Source organism: Dipodomys merriami, unplaced genomic scaffold, assembly GCF_024711535.1.
Source record: "Dipodomys merriami isolate MVZ:Mamm:240054 unplaced genomic scaffold, mDipMer1.0.p SCAF_11, whole genome shotgun sequence".
Taxonomy (NCBI): Eukaryota; Metazoa; Chordata; class Mammalia; order Rodentia; family Heteromyidae; genus Dipodomys; species Dipodomys merriami.
In genome coordinates, this window is record NW_027202382.1 from 16,630,724 (window position 1) to 16,654,689 (window position 23,966).

Sequence of the window (23,966 nt, forward strand, 5' to 3'; positions counted from 1 at the left end):
TTTCATTAATTTTAATCAACATGTTTGAATTTGAACTTCCGGGAAATTTGTGGCGAGTGGCTTGGATCAAAATGTGATCACTTGGCTGGTGTTGGGACAGTTTCAGTAATAATTTGAGGGGCTGGTATATAGCTCAGTGCTAGTGTGCTTGCCTAGCATAGGTGAGACCTAGTACCACTAAGAATAACTATAGGCAAGGTGCTGATGGCTCATGCCTGTAATCCTAGCTACTCAGGAGGTTAAGATCTGAGAATCATGGTTCAAAGCCAGCCTGGGCAGGAAAGTCCATAAGATGCTTATTTCCAATTAACCACCAGAAAATGGGCAGTTGTGCTGTGGCTCAAAGTGGTCGCCTTGAGCAGAAGAGTTCAGGGACAGTGCCCAGGCCCAGAGTTCAAGCCCGATGATTGACAAAGAAAAAATAATAATAATTATAATATCAGTCTAGCAAACCATTGAGGAGAGCCATTCTCTGAAAATAAATTATAGGTACTGTGACCCAAACTCCAAAAAGTGTTTATATCACAGTTATCCCCATCTTTCAGATGAGGAAACCAAGCTTACCCAAGGTTACATAGCCCAGCTAGAATTTTAATCCAGGCAAGCCCACGTGTTGAACCCAAGCTCTATAGATCTTCATTTTTCTGCTCTTAGGCACTTTTTTCCTTTCTTGACTCCCAGGGCCCAGAATTGCAGAGCCCAGTGCCACAAGGTTACAGAGAAAGGCCAGCACTTGCAGCCCTGAAGATAACTCATATCTTGGGCCAGATGGAAAAGAGCCAAACAGGAGGGGAGTTGTGAAGAAATATGCCAAGACCCTGAGGAAAAGAAGATCCTTCCTGCAGACTGATTATACCTCTCAAGTCTCCTTTCCCCTGGTGCCATCAGCCTCCCTGGAAAGCATGGACGATGTGTGCTACTATGACAGGGAGCCCTACCTGACCCTTGGTGCACCCTCCCCAACCGTATCTTCTCTACAGGACATGCAGAGTGAGCCAGGCCTGCTGGAGACCAAGGCACTGGGGCTGCTGGCTTCCCTGAGGGAGACCAAGAGCAAAAACCCAGCTTCCAGGGTCATGGAGATGGAGCCAGAAACCATGGAAACCAAGTCAGTCATTGACTCTCGAGTGTCCTTGATTTCTGCCATTCGCCTCCGGGTTGACCTCAGCAATAAGGACAGTCCTGAGGGGGTACCTCTGGCAGCCTCTGTTGACCCTTCCTCGGCTAGTGCTCCTTACTGTCCCAATCCAGGTTCTCCTGACCCTGAGGTTGCTCAGACAAAGCCTTTCCAAATCTTATCTCCATTCCAAGACCTGGATGGTACTGCTCCTGAAGAAGTAGCCACTGAGCCTGGGGACAGTGCTTTCCCCCTCTCCACTGCTGACCATCACTCTGATAGTCCAGAGCCACATAATATCTCTCCAGGAGATACAATGGAGCTGGGAGCTGTCCAATTGGAAATGGGATCTTTTTTCACACAGCAAGTGCAAGAAACTGCCTCTCAATACACAGAGCCATTGTTGTCTCCTGGAGATGAGCCTAGAAGTAGTGAATGTGGGATGAATTCAGGAGAAATGGCCTCTGTCCTTACAGAGGAGAAGCAAGAAGTGGCAGGTAACCGTGAAGTTACAAACAAAGATAGTACTGACCTATTTCTGGAGAGACCAGGGAAGGATTCCAGTGTCACCAGAGGTGATGGGTCAGACACTGTTCTCCAGGCTCTTGATGTTAGTACCCCAGCTGGTGAAATAATTACCTTCTTATTAGAGGCTCCTGGAACTGAGAAGACCCCTTCCCCTCTTCCCAGAAGCCCCCAAGTCCAAAGCAGTGAAGCCCACGTTCAAGCCTGCCAAGCCCAAGAACAAAAACTGTTGACAGAGTTGGACTTAGACCCCAATTTCTTACTTGGAGACCAAACCAGCTCATCAGTTTCTCCTCCAGAGGAAGTCAAGGCAGAACCACTTAACCATGGGGTAGGGGAGGATGCAGCAACTAGGGACATGTCTCAGCAGGTATGTTTAAACCCTGCACCTTCCCTGACAGAGCCACCACTGTGTCAAGAGGAGCCCCACCTAGAAGCGTCACATCATTGCCAAGAACTGTCAGAAAGCAAAGCCAACCCTTCTGGCATTTGCCTTCCCACTGAGAAATCTTTCCTGTGCTTTGTCTCAGAAAGCCATCCGGAAGCTTCTGCCAGTCTCACAAGGGCGGTGTCTCTGGGTTTTGCTGGTGTGAATGAGGTGGTGGTCCCTGGCATGGGCATGGAGCAGTGCAGCTGCCATTTCTCCTATGCCACATGCTTCCGTGGTCCACAGCCTGAGACAGAGGAAGAAGACAGGGGTGCGCAAGCACACCCCACTGCACCTCTTACCTCACCACCTCCTGCTGGGGGTCCGATGGTTCTGCCTTGGAGGGCTGCCCGGGCCCACAGCTGCAGCACAGCATCCCTGTCAAGGAAAAGCCACATCTGGCCAGAGTACTGCTCCAGGGCATTGCGACAGCTGAAAGCCACCCCCACCAGCACTCCCCAGGGCTTCGTCCAACTCATGGAGAGCTTGCTGGAGATGCAAGACATTTTAGAAGCTTCTTGGGGAGTTGGAAACAAGCATCCCCCAGAAAAATGCACCTGGCACTTTTCAGAAAGCCGGAACCGCCTGTGCATGGGCTCCCAGAAGCTCCTGTCAAGCTGTCAGCATGTGATCAGAATGGACCAGTCCCCCGAGGAGATGCAGGGTGCCGTGCGTGACACCTTCCAGCACCTAGTCCAGCTGGCTGGCCTGTGCTTCCAGTTCACAGACTGCAGCCGCTGCTCTGCTCGGCACAGGGAGGCAGCTGGGAACCTGCGGGATGTGGTCTACACCTACTATCAGTTTGTAGAAGCTGCAAAATTGACCTGCGAGAGAGGTTACCATGACCTGAGTGTAAAACTCTTGGCCCGTCAGTGCACAGCCCTCACAGCTGCTGTGTTTTGTTTGACCCAAAAGTTTCGGGCTTCTACTGCCCTGTGAACAGATGAACTATCCAGGGACTCCCTACTCTGCCTGGATCTCTCCAGAAAAGATCCTTCTAGTCCTTCACACTCCCCCTTTTAAATGTTTACTATATAAGTATTCAAATAAACTGCTGCTTAATCTTGGCCTGACTCATACAGTAGTGATAAATTTGGGTCAAAAATATATACTCAGGGGCTGGGAAGGTGGCTCAGTGGTAGAGCATTTGCCTTGCATGCCTGAGGCCCTGGGTTCGATTCCTCAGCACCACATAAGCAAAAAGAAAAAAGCCGGAAGTGGCTCTGTGGCTCAAGTGGTAGAGCGCTAGCCTTGAGCTGAAGAGCTAAGAAACAGCACCCAGGCCCAGAGTTCAGGGCCCACAACTGGACCCCCCCCAAAACAAAATATGTACTCAAAGCCAGGTGCTCGTGTCTTACGCCTATAATCCTAGCTACTCAAGAGGGTGAGATCTGAGGATTGTAGTTCTTATCTCCAATTGACTATTTAAAAAAGCTAGAAGTGAATCTGCAACTCAAGTAGTAGAGTGTTAGTCTTGAGGGGGGAAAAAAGGAAAAAAGCTCAGGAACAATGCCCCAGGCCTGACTGACAAAAAAAGAAAAAAAAAACATATGCATCATATGTATTCAACAAACCTTTATTTCCTTTGGGACAGGCCTGTAGTAGGAGCTTAGGAATTGCAACTGAATAACACATGTCCCTCAGACTTTTGGACCCTTATCAGATTTATGGACCTTTTAAGCACAGATTAGTAGATGGTCATCAGTAATAAGTGCAACATACCCAGGGTTATGGGAACAAGAGGAAGTCACAGATTTTGTCCCAAAAACATGGGGAAGAAGGTGGGAATAAATGAAACAGTTTTTGTCTCATCACACTAATCTGGCAATAATCTTTGCAAATAAGAGTGATTATATTTGCTGGTTGGTAGCTTCTACTTTACCAAGTTTTGGCTAACTACACTGGCACCAGGAAGGTGCCAGGAATGCTACCTTGCTGCCCTGCACAGAGATACCACTAGGTGGCAGTAAGTTCCACAGTTGCATGGCAACCACTTGCAGAAGTATGTATTTTATTGAAATTGACTACACCTGTCTCTTGTACTATATTTCTATTTTAAGTATACAAAATGAAAATATAAAAGCCATATGTTATACTTTCTTTTTAGACAATAGTGTTAGCACCAAAGAAACATATTGGATACCTTCTTCACTAATAATACCAGTTGAGCCAGTTAAGCCTAGTTAGCCATGACAGACCTTGGGCAAACTACTTCTCAGTGTTTTGGTTTTCTTCTGTAAATGGGGATAGTAATACTTTCCACCTGACAAGACATACTCAAGCTAGTAAGTCCCAAAAAACCCTCAACTCTAAAATTTTTAAGGATGCCTCTCATAGTCCAAAACACTCCCCACGTTTTGTTTTCACACTTCAGGGAAACTTACTTCAAAACATCATTGGCCTTGGATTCTCTGTAAACCAACTAAAGGTGGTTTAGTGGCTCACTTTGGACCAGTAGAAGACATCAAAGAATCCCTTTGCCTCTCTGATGTTTCTGATCAATTGTGAGCTCAATGCTGCCCCTTTTCCTGCAGAGTTCTGACTTTCTCCCCTATATTTAGAAAAAGCAAGAACGTGGAATGAAAGTGTTAGTCGTATACCTTAGCTCTCTCCACTCAGAGGCAAAGCAGTACTTGGGGAAAGAGAAGAAGAACTACCTCTTACAGGTTACTTGTCAACTAGTAACTAATCAGTACAAGATAGATAGAATGAGGCTACCTACTCCATAATGCGAGAAACAATTGTTTATTGACTTAAAACTATCTGATACTTGTACTTTTTCTTAATTTTCTCACCCTGATTCATTCCTGATACAGGATTATGGGTATAAACAATTGGGTGAGAATTCTATTTTTAAGAGCTATGGTAGCCAGGTGGCTCACACCTGTAATCCTAGCTACTCAGGAGGCTGAGATCTGAGGATCATGGTTCAAAGCCAGCCCGGGCAGGAAAGTCTGTGAGACTCTTATCTCCAATAAAAACCACTAGAAAACCGGAAGTGGCATTGTAGCTCTAGCGGTAGAGTGCTTGCTTGAGCTGAGGAGCTGAGGGACAGTGCCCAGTGCCCACAACCAACCAAAAAAAAAAGAGCTATGGTAAATGTCAGATGACACCTAAAGAAAGAAACTTGACAATGTAAGTAAGGCACATTGTGCTCAGGACTACTAAGAAGAAGAGAGAAGGTACTGTGAGACCTCTGAAAGAGAAATTTTAACCTGAGAAGTAGGGTAGTAATCAGGCAAGGCTTGCTGTATCTGACCCTAGATTTGATAGTAATATTTAGAAGTCAAGAAAGGAGAAAAAAATACTGTGTCAACAAATATTTTTTTCCACAGCGGCATTGGGAAGACATCCATGAACCTGGAAGTCTCCTAAAGAAACAAGATTACTAGGAAAGAGAAGAAAAAAAAATTACTACCTGAGAAGTGATTTTTTTTTTTGTCAGTCAAAGGGCTTGAACTCTGGGCCTGAACACTGTCCCTCACTCTTCAGCTCAAGGTGAACACTCTACCACTTGAGCCACTGCACTACTTCTGGTATTCTGAGTGGTTTATTGGAGATAAGAGTCTCATGGACTTTCCTGCCCAGGCTGGCTTTGAACTGCCATCCTCAGATCTCAGCTTATAGGTGTGAGCGGCTGGCGCCTGGCTTGAGGTGACCTTTTTTTTTTTTTTTAAAGAAAAAAGACAAAAGTAAGATGAGGTAGTTTTACTTAGTGACCAGGAAAGGGCTTTCTAAAGCAAGAATGATTAAGATAGGCTTAAAGGTTAAGAGCCAGACACAGAAAACATGAGAGGAAAGGCAATAGTATGTGCAAAGATCCTTTGTGTATTTGAAACATTTCAACACTATTGCAGAAGAAAATGACCAGCAAAAGGAGTAGTGGAAGATATGGAGGAAGCAGGCAGTTAGGCAGGTTTTGGATTTTTACATCCAAGTATAACAGGAAGCCACTGAAGGACCTGGAATAGGGGATACAGAAAACCATCTGACAAATAGATGTGGTGGGGACAGGCATGGGGAAGCACCCCATGGAGAGTGGCCATGAGCTCATTTAGAGGTGAAGGGACACAAGAGCATGAGGGTGGGGAAGATATGGCTGAGTGCAAGGTTGCAGGGACTGGCAGGTGTGTGAACTCAACTTTGAAACTTTGAAAGCCACTTTTCAGGCTTCCCTGATGATTTTATCAGGTGTAGGAAAACCAGGGCCAGATTCTGAGCCAAAGAGAGCTGGTCTGGCTCTGTTTTAGAAAACAGCTAATGTTTCATGTTAGTAAGAATCAACTTGAAGTCAGGTGCTGGTGGCTCAAGCCTGTAATTCTAGCTACTCAGGAGGCTGAGATCTGAGGATCGCAGTTCAAAGCAAATCTGGGCAGGAAAGCCCATGTGACTCATCTCCAATTGACCATCAGAAAACCAGAAATGGCGCTGTGGACTCAAGTGGCAAACGCTCACCTTGAGCTAAAGAGCTCAGGGACAGCACCCAGGCTGAGTTCAAGCCCCACGACCGAAAAAAAAAAATCAACTTGAAGCATGGATTGGATCTGTCAAAATTAAAGACCAGAGGAGAAATAGTGGATCAAGAAAGATCCCAACAAGGCTTTGGTTTCTTGATAGTTCAGGCACATTCACGGTAGGGTCTCTGAAAGGGTGAGACTCCTAGGACAGCAGATGTGAAAGAAGAGTAGCGGATAATCTTTATCCAAACAAGGTGTGGACAAACTGATTTCTATCTCTGAGCCTCAGTTTACCTGTTGATATGTGAAAGGAGATAGAAGACAGAGAGTGACCTGACAACAAACCCTTTGCTGTCAAAGCCCAGAAATACATGTCTGTTGTGAGCCTAGATACCCAGGTAGCAGAGAGAAGTGTGTGTGTGTGTGTTCCTGGGCCCTGCTGGTTGTAACAAAACCCAGAGAAAAAGAGCCCCAGGCTTAGAGATGGTAGGTCATTCAAAATTTGGTTTCATCCCAGTCTTGCAATGTGTCCAGTTCTGGACAGACAATAGAGCACTTTGGTCAACTGCAGGATCCCTGTGAAGTCGGCAAAGGGATGAGATTGTAACCACCAACAAACCGAAGGGAAAACTGACGCTAGGACAAGTATAGAAGGAAGCCATCCAACAGGGCGCAGGGCGGGAGATAGAAATCAGAATTCTGGGTCCGCCCATCATGACGCCAGGTTACAAACTACAACTCCCATGATGCTTCTTGGCGGTGGGCCGGAAACGGAAGTGGGCGAGACCAGCTGTGCGCGCTAACGCTGCGCTAGACGACGGAAGCAGGTACGCTGGGCTGAGCACGGGGTATGGTACGGGCCGGGCCTGCGCTCACAGGCAGGTGGGGTACTGGGGAGGCAGCGTTACTCCCACAGGCAAGGGGCTCCCTTGCCTGTCTCCCTTGCCTGTCTCCCCTTGCACTCGCAGCCTATCGACCAAGGGCACCCAGGTTCCCTCGGGCTTAGTGTTCCTCCAGGTGTTCCGGTGTTGGGGGTGGCAGAGAATGAGAACATGAGAGAAGTGTGCAGGCGAACGCGAGTCCGGCACTCAGCGCCCGCGAGGACACTCGCTCATCCGATCGGGGGGCTCGGGGGGCGTGAATCCAGCAAGTAGTTACTGAGCCGTGTCAGCAAATAGAACAGATGCCCGGATTGTAGGGATAAGAGAATCTGGGACAAAAATCAAGGAAGAGCATTGGGCGTATAGACAGTAGCAAGTGCAGAGACCCTGGGGTGGGAATATCTTGGTGTTTGGGGGGAACAGCAAGTAAGTCAGAGAGCAGAGGAAAATTGATGGAGGCAGACCTATATGGACCATAGTCCCAAGGGAGGATAGATTAGGGGAGATGAGGCATGGTAAACAGCTGCCAGGAATTATAAAACTTAAGCTTAAAGCAAATACAGGAGATAAACATCCATCTACCTCCTTTAAGATTAAGGGGCCAAAGTCATTTTAGGGGAAAATGAGGCCTGGTGAAGGCAATTCAGAAACGAGGTATTTAGAAACGCTTCAAAGAGAGACAACAGGATGCATCCCTTCCTGAGAAAAATGTTCCCCAAAGTAACTAAAGGGAGGACCCAAAACATAAAAGACCAGAATGGTAAGCCGGGCGCTGGTGGCTCACGCCTGTAATCCTAGCTACTCAGGAGGCTGAGATCTGAGGATCGCGGTTCAAAGCCAGCCCGGGCAGGAGAGACCGTGAGACTCCTATCTCCAATAAACCACCAGAAAACCGGAAGTGGCGCTGTAGCTCAAGTGGTAGAGTGCTCGCCTTGAGCTGAAGAGCTGAGGGACAGCGCCCAGGCCCAGAGTTCAAGCCCCACGACCGACAAAAAAAAAAAAAAAAAGACCAGAATGGTAAACAAAAACCAGGAATTTCAAAAGTTGTTCAGACAACCACCAAGAAAGATTGAGAGCAGATAAACACCAGTCTTTTCATAACTTTAAGTTAGAACCCCTCCCTTTGTCATATAAATATCCTTGATGCCAAATACATGTCTCTCCTTTTGAGCACCCACACTTTGTTAAAGTGTATTTCTGCCTTCCTGTTTGTCTATATGCCTACTTGCCTGTTTGCTCATTTGCCTACTCAATAAATCTCCACCAAGTTTTCTTACCATTGTGACATGTCCACAAATTCTTATTCTGTGATTGAAGTCAAGGACCCTAAGTGAAGAGTCTCTACTTTTAAAAGGGAAACTTTACACATCTTCATATGTATCTGGTGACAGTCCAGTAGACAATAGAGGCATTGTGTGGATTTTGGCTTTCTCTTAATGTTGACAGTTCTAAATAGAAGAATTAATGGCTAGTAAACACCTAGGATGCTTACTCTGCAAGGCTCAGTATGAGTACTCGAGGTGTGCAGAAAAATTAATCTTTTCTTCCCTGGAAGGGTTGGTATGGAGAATCAGGTAGACCGGCCATGGTATAAGGCTTAGTCTGATCACTGGAACCCTATGAAAACAGAATAAATGCTATCCCCAGATCTCCAGCACGACCATTATTGTGTCAGGAGCTTTCTAATTCTTGAAGTAAGGAAGGCTCAGAAAAGGTTTTTGGTAGTAGTGGTGATAGTGGTGGTTTGTTTTGAGATAGTTTTGCTCTGTAGCCCAAACTGGCTTTGAATTCATTGATTTTCTTGCTTCAGCCTCATTATAGGTGGGTCCTATAGTGTCTAACTTTAGAAGGTATATTTGATTTAAGAGTGAAATACTAAATCTGGGCACTGATAGTCTCATTACAGGTTCATCAGATCTGTGTTTCTTAATGTTCAATTTACTCCTTTGCTTGCTGAGGATCTCTAGTCAGTGTTTACTGAGCTTATATTTTAAGAGAGGTTGTATCTGCCTTCAGGAGTGCCATATTATAATGATAGACTTTGTGAGTAGTGGTTGGGATGACTTTCAAGATTACAAATTTTTTTTTTATCCAAAATTCTTGGATAAAAAACATCCTTAGGGACTAAAGGTATTTAGGGAGGTGTACAGTACAAGGAAAGGAAAAGAAAGAAGGAAAATGGGAGTGATGACCATGATACTCAGTTTTAATTAAAGACCAAACATTACTGTTAGCAAAGTCCTTTCAGGAATTTAATCAGTATCATTCCAAGTTTTCCAACTTTGTTGTGTGTGTCAGTGCTTGAACTCAGGGCCTCAGGCCCTTGTGCTTAAGGCTGGTGCTCTACCACTTGAGCCTCCAGGTCTGGATTGTTGATGGTTAATTGGAGAGAAGAGTCTCTTGGGGTGGGGGTGGAACCAGTTTTCCAACTTTTTAAGTGACAGTCTTGGAAAACATGTCAGACTACTGCTATCAGAGTTTGGTTTTCCCCCATTCTCAGCCAGATTTCCTCCAAAGAAGTATCTACATTCCATAATTCCCCAATAGGGACTGCCACATAATGAATGGTCTAACACAGGAAAGAATACAAAATGCCCTGAAGTTCAAAGGAGGACGAAGATCACAGATCTATTAAAAATGACCATTCTTTTGTTTTGTTTTTGTGGTCCTGGGGTTTTATTTAAAGGTCCTATGGCTGAGTGCCTGTGGCTCATACCTATAATCCTAGCTAATCAGGAACCTGATATTAAGGATTGTAGTTCAAAGCTGGCCCAAGCAGGAAAGTCTGTGAGACTCATTTCCAATTCACCATCCAAAGAGCTATGGCTTACGTGGTAGAGTGCTAGCCTTGAACAGATAAAGCTCAGGGACCAATACCCAGACCCTGAGTTCAAGCCCCAGGACCAGCACCAAAAAAGGGGGAGGAGGTGTTATGAATGCTAGGCAACTGCTCTGCCACTGAGCCACATCTTTAGCTCTACTGTTCTTTTTGTCGTTCTAATAAGTGGGATTGTCCATCATTGGACCAGTTTATTCTAAAGCTTCTATTCCCTTTATTTTTTGGTCATATGGTCATGACATAATCTGTAAATAAAAACATTTAAAATTTTGTAGTTGTGTGTGATGGTGCACACCCATAATCCTTGCATCTGGGAAGCAGGATTGAGAATTTGAGCCTATTTTGGACTATATAGCAAGACCGTGTCTCAAAAATTCAGGAGCGGGCTGGGAAGGTAGCTCAGTGGTAGAGTACTTCCCTTGCATGCATGAGGCCCTGGGTTCGAATCCTCAGCACATAAGTAGAAAAAGCTGGAAGTAGCACTATGGCTCAAGTGTAGAATGCTAGCCTTGAACTGAAGAGCTAAGGGACAGTTCCCAGGTCCAGAGTTCAGGCCCAGGACCAAAAACAACAACAACAACAAAAAAAATCCAAGAGCTAGGGATGAACTTCAGTGCTTGTCTTTCAGGTGCAAGGCCCTGGGTTTGATTGCCAGCAGAATGAATAAATGAATGAATGAATGAATGAATTTGAGAGAGTATTTGCCCACTATGTGTGAACCCTAGTTCAAGCCCTAAGCACCATACAAAAAAAAATCACAATGATTTAATTTGTACCATTAAAATAAGGATTTCTAAGTGCAACTACACATTTTTTATTTTTTTAATTTTAATTTTTGCCAATCCTGGGGCTTGAGCTCAAAACTCTCCTGAACTTTTTTTGTTCAAGGCTAGCACTGTACCACTTGAGCCACAGCACCACTTCTGGCTTTTCTCTTTATGTGGTACTAAGGAATCAAACCCAGGGCTTCATGCATGTTAGGCAAGAACTCTCTACCACTAAGTCTCATTCCCCGCCCAGTCAAACTAAACTTTAGGCAGGCAAAAGTATATAAACTTCTAATCTATAATTTTGAAAATCTAGAAAATAGTTTACTCAGCCATCTTAGGAGTGGTTCTATCACATGATGTGTAGAGGATACCCAGAACTGCTCAGATGACTTATATTTTTTAGAAAACTGTAACAGTAATGCTGGAAGAGTTTTGGATAGTAGCAGTAACAACCAGTCCTTATTTTTCATTAGGTAAGCAACATGTACCTGGTCCTTGTGGCAGTTCTGTGATGTGGTTCATCTCATTGAGCAAATCTGTGACAGGTAGTTGAGTGTTTTAGCTGCTGTTCACTACTCAGAAGTGGGGAGCTGGAAAACATGGCTGAATCCTAAAATGCCTATTTTCCCCTTAAAACAACCTGTCTAAAACAGTATGTCTAAACTGAAACTAAAATGTGGCTTAATTTTGAGCACTTAGTAATTAGTGTACATGAACAAAACAATATGAAATCAACAATGGGAAAACAGCTATAGGACACGGCAGTGTGTGAGCCTCTTGGAGTTCTAATATAAATGCAGCATTTTTGGGGATTAGACAAAACATAATCATCATGGCAAAGTGTAAAATCTGCTTTCACCTTGATAAACTAATGGTCTGTTTAATAGACCTAGAAAATTAAATGGAGAAGTCCAGAGATAGAGGGAAAGGATGGTTTGGTTTTGTTTGACTGTCTACTTGTATAGAGATTTGGACTCAGTGTCTTGCAGAAGCTGTAGGGTGGAGTATCCTGGTCTGAGCTTAGGCCTGGGCAGAAATGTAAGATCTTACCTGAAGAAATAAAAAAGACTTAGGGGTATGGCTCAAGTGGCAGAGCACCTGGTTAGCAAGTGCCAGGCCCAGAGTCTAAACTCCAGTGCTACAGAAAAATAAAAAGTAAAAATGGGTCAGTATATACCCTTCTGCTCTGTCACTAACACAGATTTGGCTTTCAGGTATCGGGAATTAACCATGTACATGAAATTATGTCGTATTTTACATGCTTGTGCCTTTTCCCACTTTGAAAGGACAGAAGACTTGGTGCATGGATGGGGAACTGGAAGGGAGGGCTCATGGAAGGGAGTCACCAGTGCTGCAAGGACCAGAAGGCACCCTAGAGGCCACGGGTGAAGATGGACTCTGGGAGAGTTTCCAGCTTCTGCAAATGGACATGGACTGCGAGCGCCAAGACGGAGAAGGGCTCCCTACGGGCAGCACAGCCTGGTGCTCGGTGAGGGTTGTGGGTGCTGCTGAGGCCTGTTCCATAGAACCCTGTCCTAAGTCCAAAACAGGCTAGGAATAAGTTTGGAATATTCTAAGTGGTGAATTAATTTTCTGCTAACGGGTTTAAAGTTTGCGTTTCATTTGAATCATAAGAAAAGTAGGTAAAGTTCTTAAAAGGGTCAGGAACTGTAAATTACGCTTTTGGCCCTGTCACAATGATTTATTGTGTCCTTGAAAAGTCTTTTTAGGGGCTCTGTTTTTAGTAAAATGCGAAAGATTTATACAATCTAAACACCTTCTACTCTTTTTTTGTTTTTCCTTTATTTCTTTTTTGCTGGGCCTGGGTGCTGTCCCTGAGCATTTTTGCTCAAGGCTAGCACTTTATCACTTAAGCCTCAGCTCTACTTCCAATGTTTTGGTGGTTAGTGGGGATAAGAGTCTCTGGGACTTTCCTGCCAGGGCGCTCAATTTGAACCAAGATCCTTGGCCTCCTGAGTAGCTAGGATTACAGGTGTGAGCCACTGGCACCCAGCTTAGGTTTTGGCAGGTTTTGTTGTTGTTGTTGTTGATCATGGGGCTTAAACTCTGGACCTGGATGTTGTCCCTGAGCTCTTTTTGCTCAAGGCTAGTGCTCAGTGCTCTGTCACTTTGAACTACTGTTCCACTCTGGTTTTCTGATGGCTAATTGGAGATAAGCATCTTGTGGTGGCTTTGAACTGTGACCCGTAGTTATCAGCCTCCGAGTAGCAACGATTACAGGCGTGAGTCACTGCCTGGCTTAGTTTGTTTTTTGCCAGTCTTAGGCCTTGAACTCAGAACCTGGGCACTGTCTCTGAGTCTCACTGTGTTCAAGGCTAGTACTCTACCATTTGAACCACAGTTCCATTTCCAGTTTTTTCTGTTTATGTGATACTGAGGAATTGAACACAGGGCTTCATGCATGCTAGGCAAGCACTCTACCACTAAGCCACATTCCCAGGCCTTAGATTTGTTTTTAAGAAAAACTTTTCCTCTCTTTATATGTAAATGAAAAAAATGAGTAGCTATTCCTAATATTCATTTTCCTTTTTGGTGTTTATGAAGTTCTCAAACAATTTTGTTTTCTGGATAAGAAAAATGTCCAGAGAAAACAGAGACATTGGGAAAGGATAGTTGCAGCAAAGAAGAGCAAAAGAAAACAAGAAAAAGAAAGAAGAAAAGCCAATCGTGCAGAAAATCCAGGTAATGATAAGTGAGAATATTGATTATCATATCTACTTTTAGTGTTGCCTTGAAGGGTAGGACTTAATCTGGTTTTACTGGAAAACAAAGGACCACAAAGCAAAATTTAAGATGACCCTTTAAGTATAGCTGTCTAGTAGACACATATGGTGTTTAGTATTTTTTTGTTTTGTCTTTTGCTTTTGGTGCTGGGGATCAAACTCAGCATGTTGTATTTGCTAGGCAAGCACTTTGCCACTGAGGTACATCCTAGCTTGTGTTTAGCATTTTATTAGCATAAATTAATTACACAAAGAGATTGCATTATGATACTCACATGTACAAACAATGTACTTTGATCAAACTCACTGCACTGATATCACTTGTTCTGAATCCTTTCTCTCCCTTCTAATGGTTTTTGGTGTTTTTTTTGTACTGTTTTCATACACATATATAATACACATCTATAATACTCAGCCTCTGTTCCCCTCTCCTCTCCCTTTCTTCACCCATTAGTTCTTCCTCTCCAACAGACCTTCTTTTATAGTCAGGAGGACATGTGTATTTATAAGCTGGAAAGTAGAAGAAAGGATACCTCAAACAGCCAACATGTATACAGTGCTATGTACTAGGTTCAGTTCTAAGAATTGAAGGGGTGGGTGCTGTTATATCTCATTTTGTAGAAGAAATAGAGGCCCAGATAAATGAAATAATATGCCAAAGATAATTTAGTTAATAAATTAATCAGATGGGAAGGGAAGCCTCTGGCAAATGTTGGCTGAACAAACTGAAGTTGGATTTAAACATAGTATGCTCCAGGTTACACACTCTGTACCGGTCTACCATACATGTTTGATCTAATGAATGAATACCTGTAGAAGTCACAAGTTTCTCTCAGTATGCAAAGATATAAAAAAGAGATGTTTTTTTACAAAACACTGTTCCTCTGTATTCCCTCTCCTTTTTTATATTTCTGCCATAGGCATTTGCCCCCAGCACAGCAAACGTTTTCTGAGAGCCCTGACCAAAGAGAAACTTTTGGAGGCCAAACACTCAGGACCAAGACTATGTGTGGATTTGAGTATGACCCACCACATGACCAAGAAGGTAGAACATGCACTAAGCCCAGGAGGGTAGAGCCTTTACAAAGAGAATGACCACTGCCAGCATCTGGAACTCTTTAGTTTTCCAGAAGTATTTGGATTTCTACACTGAGCCACTTAGTTCCAAGATGGCTGTTGGGAAGAATGTGGGTGAGAACATGTGGCCCTAGGTTTTGTTTGCAAATTTTACTTGATTTTCTGTTCTGAGCTACCACCTTTGCCTCTCTGTTCGTGGCCTGATCTGGATGGAACCTTTCAGATTCCATCTGACTCTTTGTTATTTGGCATGAAAGAGGAATATTTGCTTCATAGCACGTTGTGGGGAGGTTATTTGGTGGAATATCTTCTTGCTGGGTATGTGTTTTAATACATTTTTGTATCTTTCTCATTCATCCCATTCATGAGGGACTTCTACCGGGATTCTGGAGGTGGCTGAATATATGCCACCTGATAGTGGACAGAGGAGACTGAAGGCAGTTTATTAGTCTTATACCCTCACAACCCAAAGTTAGGAGGCTGTTGCATACTATACAAGGCCTTGTAGGGTTGATTTGAGAACAGAATGAACTACCAGGGCCTGTGGGGTGTGGGCTTTGTTGTATTAAGAGGGCAAGTGCTTTCTGGTTGGTTGCTTGGTCTGGACAGTTCCATGGGCTGGTAGAAACTAAAACGTGGTACTCAGGGATAAGCAGGAACTATTCCTCATCTCCTTTATAGAGAAGGTTTTTATGAACTGAGTCTGGGAAGACTTTAAGTGGTAAGTGGGAAGACTTGGAGAAGTGGCTAGACAGGGGTGTTGGGAAGTGACTAGGAAACCAGATGGGAAGGGAAGCCTCTGGCAAGGGTTCAATGTCACATTCAATGAAAGAGGATTAAAAAGCAGCTGAGTGCCTGGCACAAAGCTGGTTTCTTCTAGGAATTTACATGGTGGGTGAGGAAACAAAATGTGTCATGCAGAATAGATGAGCTGGTAACGAGTCAGTGCCAACAGGCTTGGGCCAGGTAGAGATGGACCAGGATGGAGCAGAGGTCCATGGAAAGCCCAGTATTGGGCCTTGATGAAAGTTTGTTTCCACAGAGTGGATGGAGAGTTCTGCAGACGAAGTACAGAATTTGAGCTGCAGGCCAGGCTGGTCTGGGGCAATGAGAATCTTGGATAGGGACAGAGTTGTAGAACTGTAGAACTGTGTACTGGGTTTCTTAACCTAGAGCTACAGAAGGCCCTGAAAATAGAAGAGATTCCTGCCAAGAATCTAGGATATTCTGCAGGTAGTTTTTGTTGTGTAGATTTTGTCCCCAAGGCAAGGAAATATAGCTTATGCCTGTGCTGAGGAACACGTACCTGAGAGACTGAGGTGGGAAGAGTGCTTGAGCCCAGGAGTTCCCAGGCCAGCTTTGGTAATTTAAAAAAAAAAAGGCAAAACAAAACAAAGAAACAGGAAGAGAAGGCGCCAGTGGCTCATGCCTGAAATCTTAGCTACTCAGGAGGCTGAGATCTAAGGATCATGGTTCAAAGGCAGCCTGGGCAGGAAAGGCTATGAGACCTCTTTATCTCCAATAAACTACCAGAAAAGTAGAAGTGGTAAAGTGGGTGGTAGAGTGCTAGCCTTGAGCTGAAGAGCTCAAGAACAGTGCCCAGGCCCAGAGTTCAAACCCCTTGATTGACAAAAAAACAAAAAACAAAAACAAAAAAGAGGAGGAAGAAAACACGATTTTCATGAAATGATAGGCAGATCAATAAATGAACCTATTATAACTATGTAGAACAACAACAAAAAAGAGAAAAACAAAAACCATAGGGGGAGAATGGTAGAAAAAGTGACAGATTAAGATGTATAGTACTTGAGCTGGATGCTGGTGGCTCACACCTATAATCCTAGCTCCTTTGGAGACTGAGATCTCTGGATCAAGGTTCAAAGCCAGCCCAGGCAGGAAAGTCTATGAGACTCTTTATCTCCAACTCCAGAAAACCAGAAGTGGAGCTGTGGCTCCATTTGAGTAAAAGAGCTCAGGGATAATACCTAGGTCCTGAGTTCAAGCCCCATGACCAACAACAACAACAAAAAAGAAGAGGCCTTAGAATGTGGCTCAGTGGTAGAGTGTTTGCCTTGCATGCATGAAGCCTTGGGTTCAATTCCTCAGTACCACATAAACTGAAAAAGCCGGAAGTGGTGCTGTGGTTCAAGTGGTAGAGGTCTAGCCTTGAGCAAAAAGAAGCTCAAGGATAGTACCCAGGCCCTGAGTTCAAGCCCCAGGACAGGCAAGAAAAAAAAAGATATATAGTACTCATAAACTGATGTGTTGAATTGAAACCCCTTTGTATAACAATTTAAAGATTATTTTAAAAATTAATTTAACTGAAAAAAAAAAACAAAACAGGAAAACCCTAATTGAAACTGGGAGCATCTGGAGACATTCTGGGTTGCCACACCCTTGAGTCAGTAGGGATGCTGATTCCTGGTGGGTTGAGACCACACACCCTGTGATGCACAGAGCAGTCTTGCAGCATGCCAGTAATGCTGAAGTTGAGAAGCCCTGTTCTGCAGCGTGGTAGACTTTCTCTACAAGTAACCATCAGTTTTCGCTGAGTCTCTCATTTCTCTCCTCTCTCCCTTCTCTCCTCTCTTACACACTCTCTTGAGTTGAACTTAGGTTCTTGTTTTTGCCATCATTTTACCATTTGATTATTGTGTCTTGTTTTTGAGATAGAACCTCACTAAGTGACCAGGCTGACCTTAAACTTAATCTCTTTTCTGCCTCTGCTTCTGGAATATACCATGCCTGGCTTCTCTTATTTCATACATTTTCAATGTTAGTATCTGTTGGTTGGGTGTTAAGTGAGATTGCTAATCTTATTTGTTAGTATCTGTTAGTGGGGTGTTAAGTGAGGTTGCTAATCTTATCTGTGGGAGTAGAGTTTGAGGGAAACTTGAACTGAGCCATTTAAAATCCTTCACCAGAAGTCAAGGCAGCCAATTTTAGGTCTTATTCCACAGTATATAAATTTCAAACAAATCTATTTTCAGACTTCCTTGTTGTATGTGCTGGTGTCTGTATGTTTTTCAGAGTGGAGTTGGAGTTCTTTCATAGAACCGCTGTAGCTCTCTGAAGGAGTTAACAAGATTAGCTGAGATAATCAGATGAATCAATTTCTCTGTTGAACAAATTAGACTAAGTTGTGAAACAACCTTCTAGAAAACAAAGGAAAGTTAAAGCTTCCAACCTTGTAGCATCTCTTGAAGTTAGGGAGAAAGGTGCTAAATGTATCTGATGGAGTATAAGAATTTTGGTCATCTCTATTTTAAAGCATACATATCGCATAGTGAATTTCATGTATCATACTAAATAGACAGTTGCAGGGTCAGTAGGTGGAGGAGTTCAGGTTTCATTAACTTTCATCTGTTAAGCTGTAATGGTTAGAGGATGTAACATGTGTGTGGTCATCCCTGGAGAAGCCATCCTTCTGGATGTAGCCTTTCTGGAGTAGGGTTCATTGAACTTGTTCATGATAGTATATTTAGAGTAAGCTGGCATGTCTCCAATCTGAGTCGTCCATATTCCTTTGAAGGAAGTGAGTAGGCTGGCTGGACAGATCCGAAGGTTGTACGGTTCAAACAGAAAAGCTGACAGGCCCTTTTGGATCTACCTCACTGGATTCACAACTGACAGTCCTCTCTACAAAGAATGTTTGAGGATGAATGATGGATTTGCTACTTACCTGGTAAGTACATTTTTGCAGGTTGCTTATATTTCCTAAAAAGTACAATAGAGTAATAGTATTTGCTTTGTTTTACTTTTTTATATTTTGATCTATAGCTAGTACTCTGTGGGTTCCACAGTAATCTAGAGATGAGGGTATGCATAGCTTACCAGTCCCCTGTAGATTTCAAGGGAATATTCCAGTTTTGTCTTTTTGGAAAATGTCCTAACTCCTCTCCTAACTCCTAACACACTCTGTGTGAAATTAGGAAACATGATTTTTAGATGAAGAGAAAAAAAAATGCTTCTAGAAATAGTATGGATTTGACAAGTTATAGGTAATACTAAGTTTTCTCCACTCTTTGCCTAGGATCTCATAAATGTAAGATATGCAAGTGAGACTTCAGATCAATTTCTAAGAAATGTCACTGAAAATGTACTGTGTTTGTACAGTATAGCTGGGACTGAGCAATCACAGCCTTCCTAGGGAGGCCCATGGGGGCCATGAGCATGAGGGATGCACTAGGTGGTGCTGCTATTACTGTCCTACTAATCTCCCCTGTAATACAGCCATTTCCATTTTTCATTCTCTGCACTTTTCTATGATTCTTGTATATAAGCCAAATGGACCCACTTCTAGGGCTATGGGGTTCCCTTGCTTTTCTGCCTTCTTGCTTTTCCTAGATGATTTCCTTGGTTGAATTCTTTCCCTTTCATATGTGAATCTTATCTCAACAAGTCATCCCTGGTGATGTTACTCCCCACCATAGTCCTGGCACATGTCCCTGTCCCTGTGTGAGAGCCCCATGTCACTTGTTCTCAATTCAATGTTTCAATGCCTATGCTTTTCTAAGATCCCTTCTCCAACTGAGAAGTTTTCAGACATGTAACTCCTTAATATACACTAGTAGTGGGCTGGGAAGTTGGCTCAGTGGTAGAGTGCTTGCCTCTCATGCAGGAGGCCCTGGATTCGATTCCTGAGCACTACATAAACAGAAAAAAGCCGGAAGTGGCACTGTGGCTGTACTGGTAGAGCGTTAGCATTGAGCTGAAGAGCTGAGGGACAGCACTTGGGCTGAGTTCAGGCCTCACAATCAACAAATAAATAAATAAATAAATAACACACACATACCTGAGAGAAACCTAGTAACTAGTTACCTAGTAACTACTAGTTGAATTGTGAGCTACATTTTAACCTCATTCCTATTACATTAGATACTTTGCATTTTCCAGCTAGACATAACAGAAGACGACTGCTTTAGTTTATTTCCTCTGGAAACCCTTGTGTACCTGACTCCTGATTCAGAACACGGTACGTATATAACTGCATGGATTCATATAGTACTTTTGTTCCTAGCTCTTTATTTCATTATTTCCTGTGACAGTTTGTTAAGCCACTTAAGGAGTATCTGAAAAAGGGGAGGTACATATTCACTGGATGCTTTGCATCTACCAAGTATGCACTGGTAACAGACTTGGACCTTCCTCTCACCTGGACCTCATGTTCTGCCCAGCGACCCAGGTTCCCTGGTCAGCTCCCACTATTGCATTCTTGGATCAATGTTAAGTTTTTTTCCTAGAAAATCATTTATTTGCTGGGCGCTGGTAGTTCATACCTCTGGCTACTCAAGAGGCTGAGATCTGAGGATCATAGTTCAAAGCTAACTTGGGCTGGAAAGTCCATGAGACTCTTTATTTCCAATTAACCACCAGAAAACTGGAAGTGTGCTGTGGTTAGAGCACTAACCTTGAACAAAAAGAGTTCAGGGACAGAGCCCAGGCCCTGAGTTCAAGCCTAGGACAGATGACAAAAAAAAAAAAATCTTATTTCACATAATTTTCAAAACTTCTAGTATTGATTATGATATTCCCTTCTAATTACATTCTTCTGTAGTTTTAATATTGCTCCTTTTCTGAATCTCATGTTGATTTGGATTTCCTACCTTTTTCTTCATTAGATATGTCAATAGGTTGTCTATTTTTATTGGTATTTTCAGAGAATCAATATTTTGTTTTATTGTGTTTACTATATTTTTGTTTTCTGTTCATTAAATTTCACCTTTTATTGTTAATATTGCTTTCCTTTTGCTTACTTTGGGTTTAGAAGTTATAAACCACAATTTCATTTTTTATTAGCTCTTGAAGAAGTTGATCTAAACAAAGTTTACATTCTTGGTGGGCTTGTGGATGAAAGCATTCAGAAGGTAAGATTTTAGCCTCAAAATCTATTTTCTGAAAGGTACTTTTAGAGGCTTTTTGCTCTGATATTATCTCTTTCCTAAAGGGCTTAGGAGCTTAGAGGGGAGATAGCTTTTCCTAAAGTCACTGTCCTGCCCCAGGAAGTCCCTCTTCTCAGCAGCTATGTCCATATTCCTAACAAAAATCAGGAATCAGCATTAAATAGTTTGTAATTACATACTTAGCCACTGTTGAGCTTCTTTAGTTCTGAAAAAATAATTCTGATCTTGAACAAATAAGCATTGACTCAACATTCAGCAGTTTGCTCTTGGTGAGGGACTAATTTTCTATTTCCCATACTAACTTCTGCTGACATATCTTATTCCAGAACTTTGAACTCAGTAGGGTTTTCAGATTTCTTTTTTGTTTCTACTTGAAGTCTTTTCTCAGTCAGTGCTCTACAACTCGAGCCATGACTCCAGCCTAGCTTTTCCCAGTTATTTTGGAGATGAGGTTTCCAGACATTTTTCCCCCAAATTGGAATCCTCTGATTTGCTATGTGTACTATAATCAGAATATATTGATGTATAATTTCTATAATGAAAATATTTAACTGTGATTTACAGAAGGTAACACTTCAAAAGGCCTGGGAGCACTCTGTCAAGACAGCCCGTTTGCCAATCCAAGAATACATGGTTAGGTGCCAGAATGAGAAAAATTATCATTCAGAGATACTGGCTATTAATCAAGGTACTGCTCATATGATCCATACCCAATATATGCTAGTTCTTAGGCTACCTTGCATGTAGTATGTGTGTGTCCCTGAGCTTTTTCGCTGAAGGCTAGTGCTCTATCACTTAAGCTACAGCTCCACTCCCAGTTTTGTTTTTTTTTGTTTATTAATTGGAGATAGAGTCCCACATACCTTTCTGCCCAGGCTGGCTTTGAACTGGGATCCTCAGATCTCAATCTACTGATTAGGTAGATTACAGGCATCAACCACCAGCAACTGGCTTGCACGTTTTAAGTATAAATGCCTCTTTGACTCTAGAGCTCTCCTGTAACTTATATGACTAGACTTCATTGTATGCATTTTGTGGCCTTTATTCTGGCCACTGAGAGGCATTCATTTTTTTCCCTGGTCTCTAACTGTATTAGATACTTGCAATTGTTCTCTTTACCTAGAATGCCTTACCCTCAAAGCTCCCACTAGCCAGTCACTCACTTCTTGTTATCCTGGATTCAATGCAGGAACATCTTAGCTGGAGCTTCCCTCCCTCTTGATGGCCATGTAGTTTTCTTTGTTCCTGTGGAACTGTGTTACTGTGTTGCAGTACTGCCAGTTCACAAGCCTGTCTCTAAGTGTAGGTTGAGGTTGTGAACAGGCATATCTTTTCCTTGCTTCTGTCCCCTAAGACCTAATACCATGTGCATTGCAGAGAACATTCATTCAGTAAAATATTCCAGAATACCCTTTTTCCATTAGTTTATTTCCTAGTTCTCTTTTCCCTGTATGGTCATTGTATATTCTGTTTACTCTCTTCACAGTATTTGATATTCTGTCCACTTACTTTGAGACTCACAACTGGCCTGAAGCATTGAAGAAAGGAGTATCATCAGGAAAGGGCTATGTTCTTCGGAATTCAGTGGAATGATGGGTAGCTACAGGAGGTGAAGTTCCAGAGGTGTCTTGATGAAAGAACAGGGTAAAAGGTGGCATTGGCATTTGCCTTTACTTGACATTCTCCATGTTTGTAGTATAGGCTAATATCAGGGACCATGTTTTATCCACAGTGCCTAGTTCACAGGAACTTTCCTGCTGAATGTCAAGTTTATAAAACGTTTACATAGCCAGGTGCTGGTGGTTCACACTTGTAATCCTTAGCCACTGAGGAGGCTGAGATCTGAGAATTATGGTTTAAAGCTAGCCCGGACAGGAAAGTCTGACACTCTTTATCTCCAATTAACCACCAGAAAACTGGAAGTAGAGCTGTTATTCAAAGTGGTAGAGTGCTAGCCTTGAGTGAAAAAGCTCAGGGACAGCGCTCAGGCCCTGAGTTCAAGCCCCAAAACCAACAAAATAAATCATTTAAAAAATGTTTACATAACAAGGAATTAGCCCTCAAATTACATGGCTTTGGATCTGTTAATTCATCCTTTGTATATCTACATGTATATTTCTGAAAGAACTTTTAGAAAAATCATTGTTTAAATTATTAAATAAACACTGCTTTATCAACTTTTCACTGAAGTAGCTTAAAAATTACCTGGCTTTCTCCAGCTCCACTGAGCACATTGATCTTCCCATGCTCAGTGATGTGCTATACATAATCTTGGCACCACCAGCTTGGCCAGGCCTGCACAGCACTTTACTCTCTCCTGTGGCTTATGTCCTATTTCCCCTTGTTTCATATATGGACATGGAGGGCTTCTCTTCCAGTTTGAGTGAGTGGCTTTTTGAGTGCGTGAGTGAGCTTTGTATCCTGTTGGGCTCTGTACAAAGTAGCTTTATACTCACATGTGCACAGACTCACAAACTAATAGATCAAATTGAAAAGCAAAAAAATCAATAAATCTAAGTTGAAAATATGCTGCATTCTGACACATGAGCTTGTCAGATAATCTACCTCTTAGTATACAGATTTATTCCCTTTCTTGTGTCTTAGATATAATTGCTTCAGTTGTTCTTGTCAGTTGGGTTAACTTCTTGGTTACACTGACTGCAATTTAAGAAAATGCATTCTTGGGGCTGGGAAGGTGGCTCAGTGGTAGAGCGCTTGCCTTGCATGCATGAGTCCCTGGGTTCGATTCCTCAGCACCACATAAGCAAAAAAGAAAAAAGCCGGAAGTGGTACTGTGGCTCAAGAGTGGTAGAGCGCTAGCTTTGAGCTGAAGAGCTGAGGGACAGCGCCCAGGCCCAAAGTTCAGGCCCCATGACCGGACCAAAAAGAAAAAAAACTCATTCTAGCTCTCAAAGGAACTCATCTCAAATAAAACTGATTTAAAACTGCTGAACTTTTATCTACTGACAGTCTTCATTTTTATCTGTAAAGGCTTTGCTTATATAGTAAACTGTATAGGATTTTCTCTCCAACTTTATCCCAAACCTTTCCCATTTATCCAAAAGTCAAACAGGTAGTTTTCTGTTTGGCTTCAAGGAATGACTTCTGGTCCCAAATGTTGTTAAAAATAGTTAAAATTGTTCCCTTTGTCTATAATGCCCAACCTTAAACCTCATTGCTTTCAGAAATCTTTATCATATTGTTTTATTACAAAAAATTAAAAATG

At 42.8% G+C, this 23,966-nt stretch overlaps 2 protein-coding genes and 1 long non-coding RNA gene across 6 annotated transcripts in view; 2 read left to right on the forward strand and 1 right to left on the reverse strand.

The window, feature by feature from the left end:
- Positions 1-3,120, forward strand: part of Frmpd1 (FERM and PDZ domain containing 1) — a 42,939-nt gene extending 39,819 nt beyond the window's left edge. The window contains exon 15 of the mRNA XM_070010096.1: positions 682-3,120. Within this exon, the coding sequence (XP_069866197.1) occupies positions 682-3,008 (2,327 nt within the window). The 3' untranslated portion in view covers positions 3,009-3,120. The remainder of the gene's footprint in view (positions 1-681) is intronic.
- LOC138818999 (uncharacterized) lies at positions 1,656-8,986 on the reverse strand. Its single transcript, XR_011369286.1, has 3 exons — positions 8,900-8,986; positions 2,372-2,447; positions 1,656-1,740 (listed from the first exon to the last, which is right to left on the reverse strand). It is a non-coding gene; the product is annotated as an uncharacterized lncRNA (long non-coding RNA).
- On the forward strand, positions 7,297-22,924 carry Trmt10b (tRNA methyltransferase 10B). Of its 4 annotated transcripts, none has more exons than XM_070010117.1 (9): positions 7,297-7,353; positions 12,303-12,505; positions 13,611-13,719; positions 14,681-14,805; positions 18,370-18,522; positions 19,734-19,812; positions 20,637-20,704; positions 21,305-21,428; positions 22,227-22,924. In XM_070010117.1, the coding sequence occupies exons 2-9, from the start codon at positions 12,320-12,322 to the stop codon at positions 22,331-22,333; spliced, it is 951 nt and encodes a 316-aa protein (XP_069866218.1). In that variant the 5' UTR covers positions 7,297-7,353; positions 12,303-12,319; the 3' UTR covers positions 22,334-22,924. The 4 variants fall into 4 exon arrangements, with proteins under 4 accessions (XP_069866218.1, XP_069866235.1, XP_069866226.1 ...); XM_070010125.1 differs by having other exon boundaries at positions 7,310-7,353; positions 12,308-12,505; XM_070010134.1 differs by lacking the exon at positions 21,305-21,428.
- Positions 22,925-23,966: the final 1,042 nt, after the last annotated feature.

Bases quoted from the DNA above. Each gene is read 5' to 3' on its own strand.
- Trmt10b (XM_070010117.1), top strand. From the start codon at position 12,320: ATGGATGGGGAACTGGAAGGGAGGGCTCATGGAAGGGAGTCACCAGTG. The intron at 12,506-13,610 runs GTGAGGGTTGTG...TTTCTGGATAAG, and splicing joins GCAGCACAGCCTGGTGCTCG to AAAAATGTCCAGAGAAAACA. The intron at 18,523-19,733 runs GTAAGTACATTT...TGCATTTTCCAG, and splicing joins ATGGATTTGCTACTTACCTG to CTAGACATAACAGAAGACGA.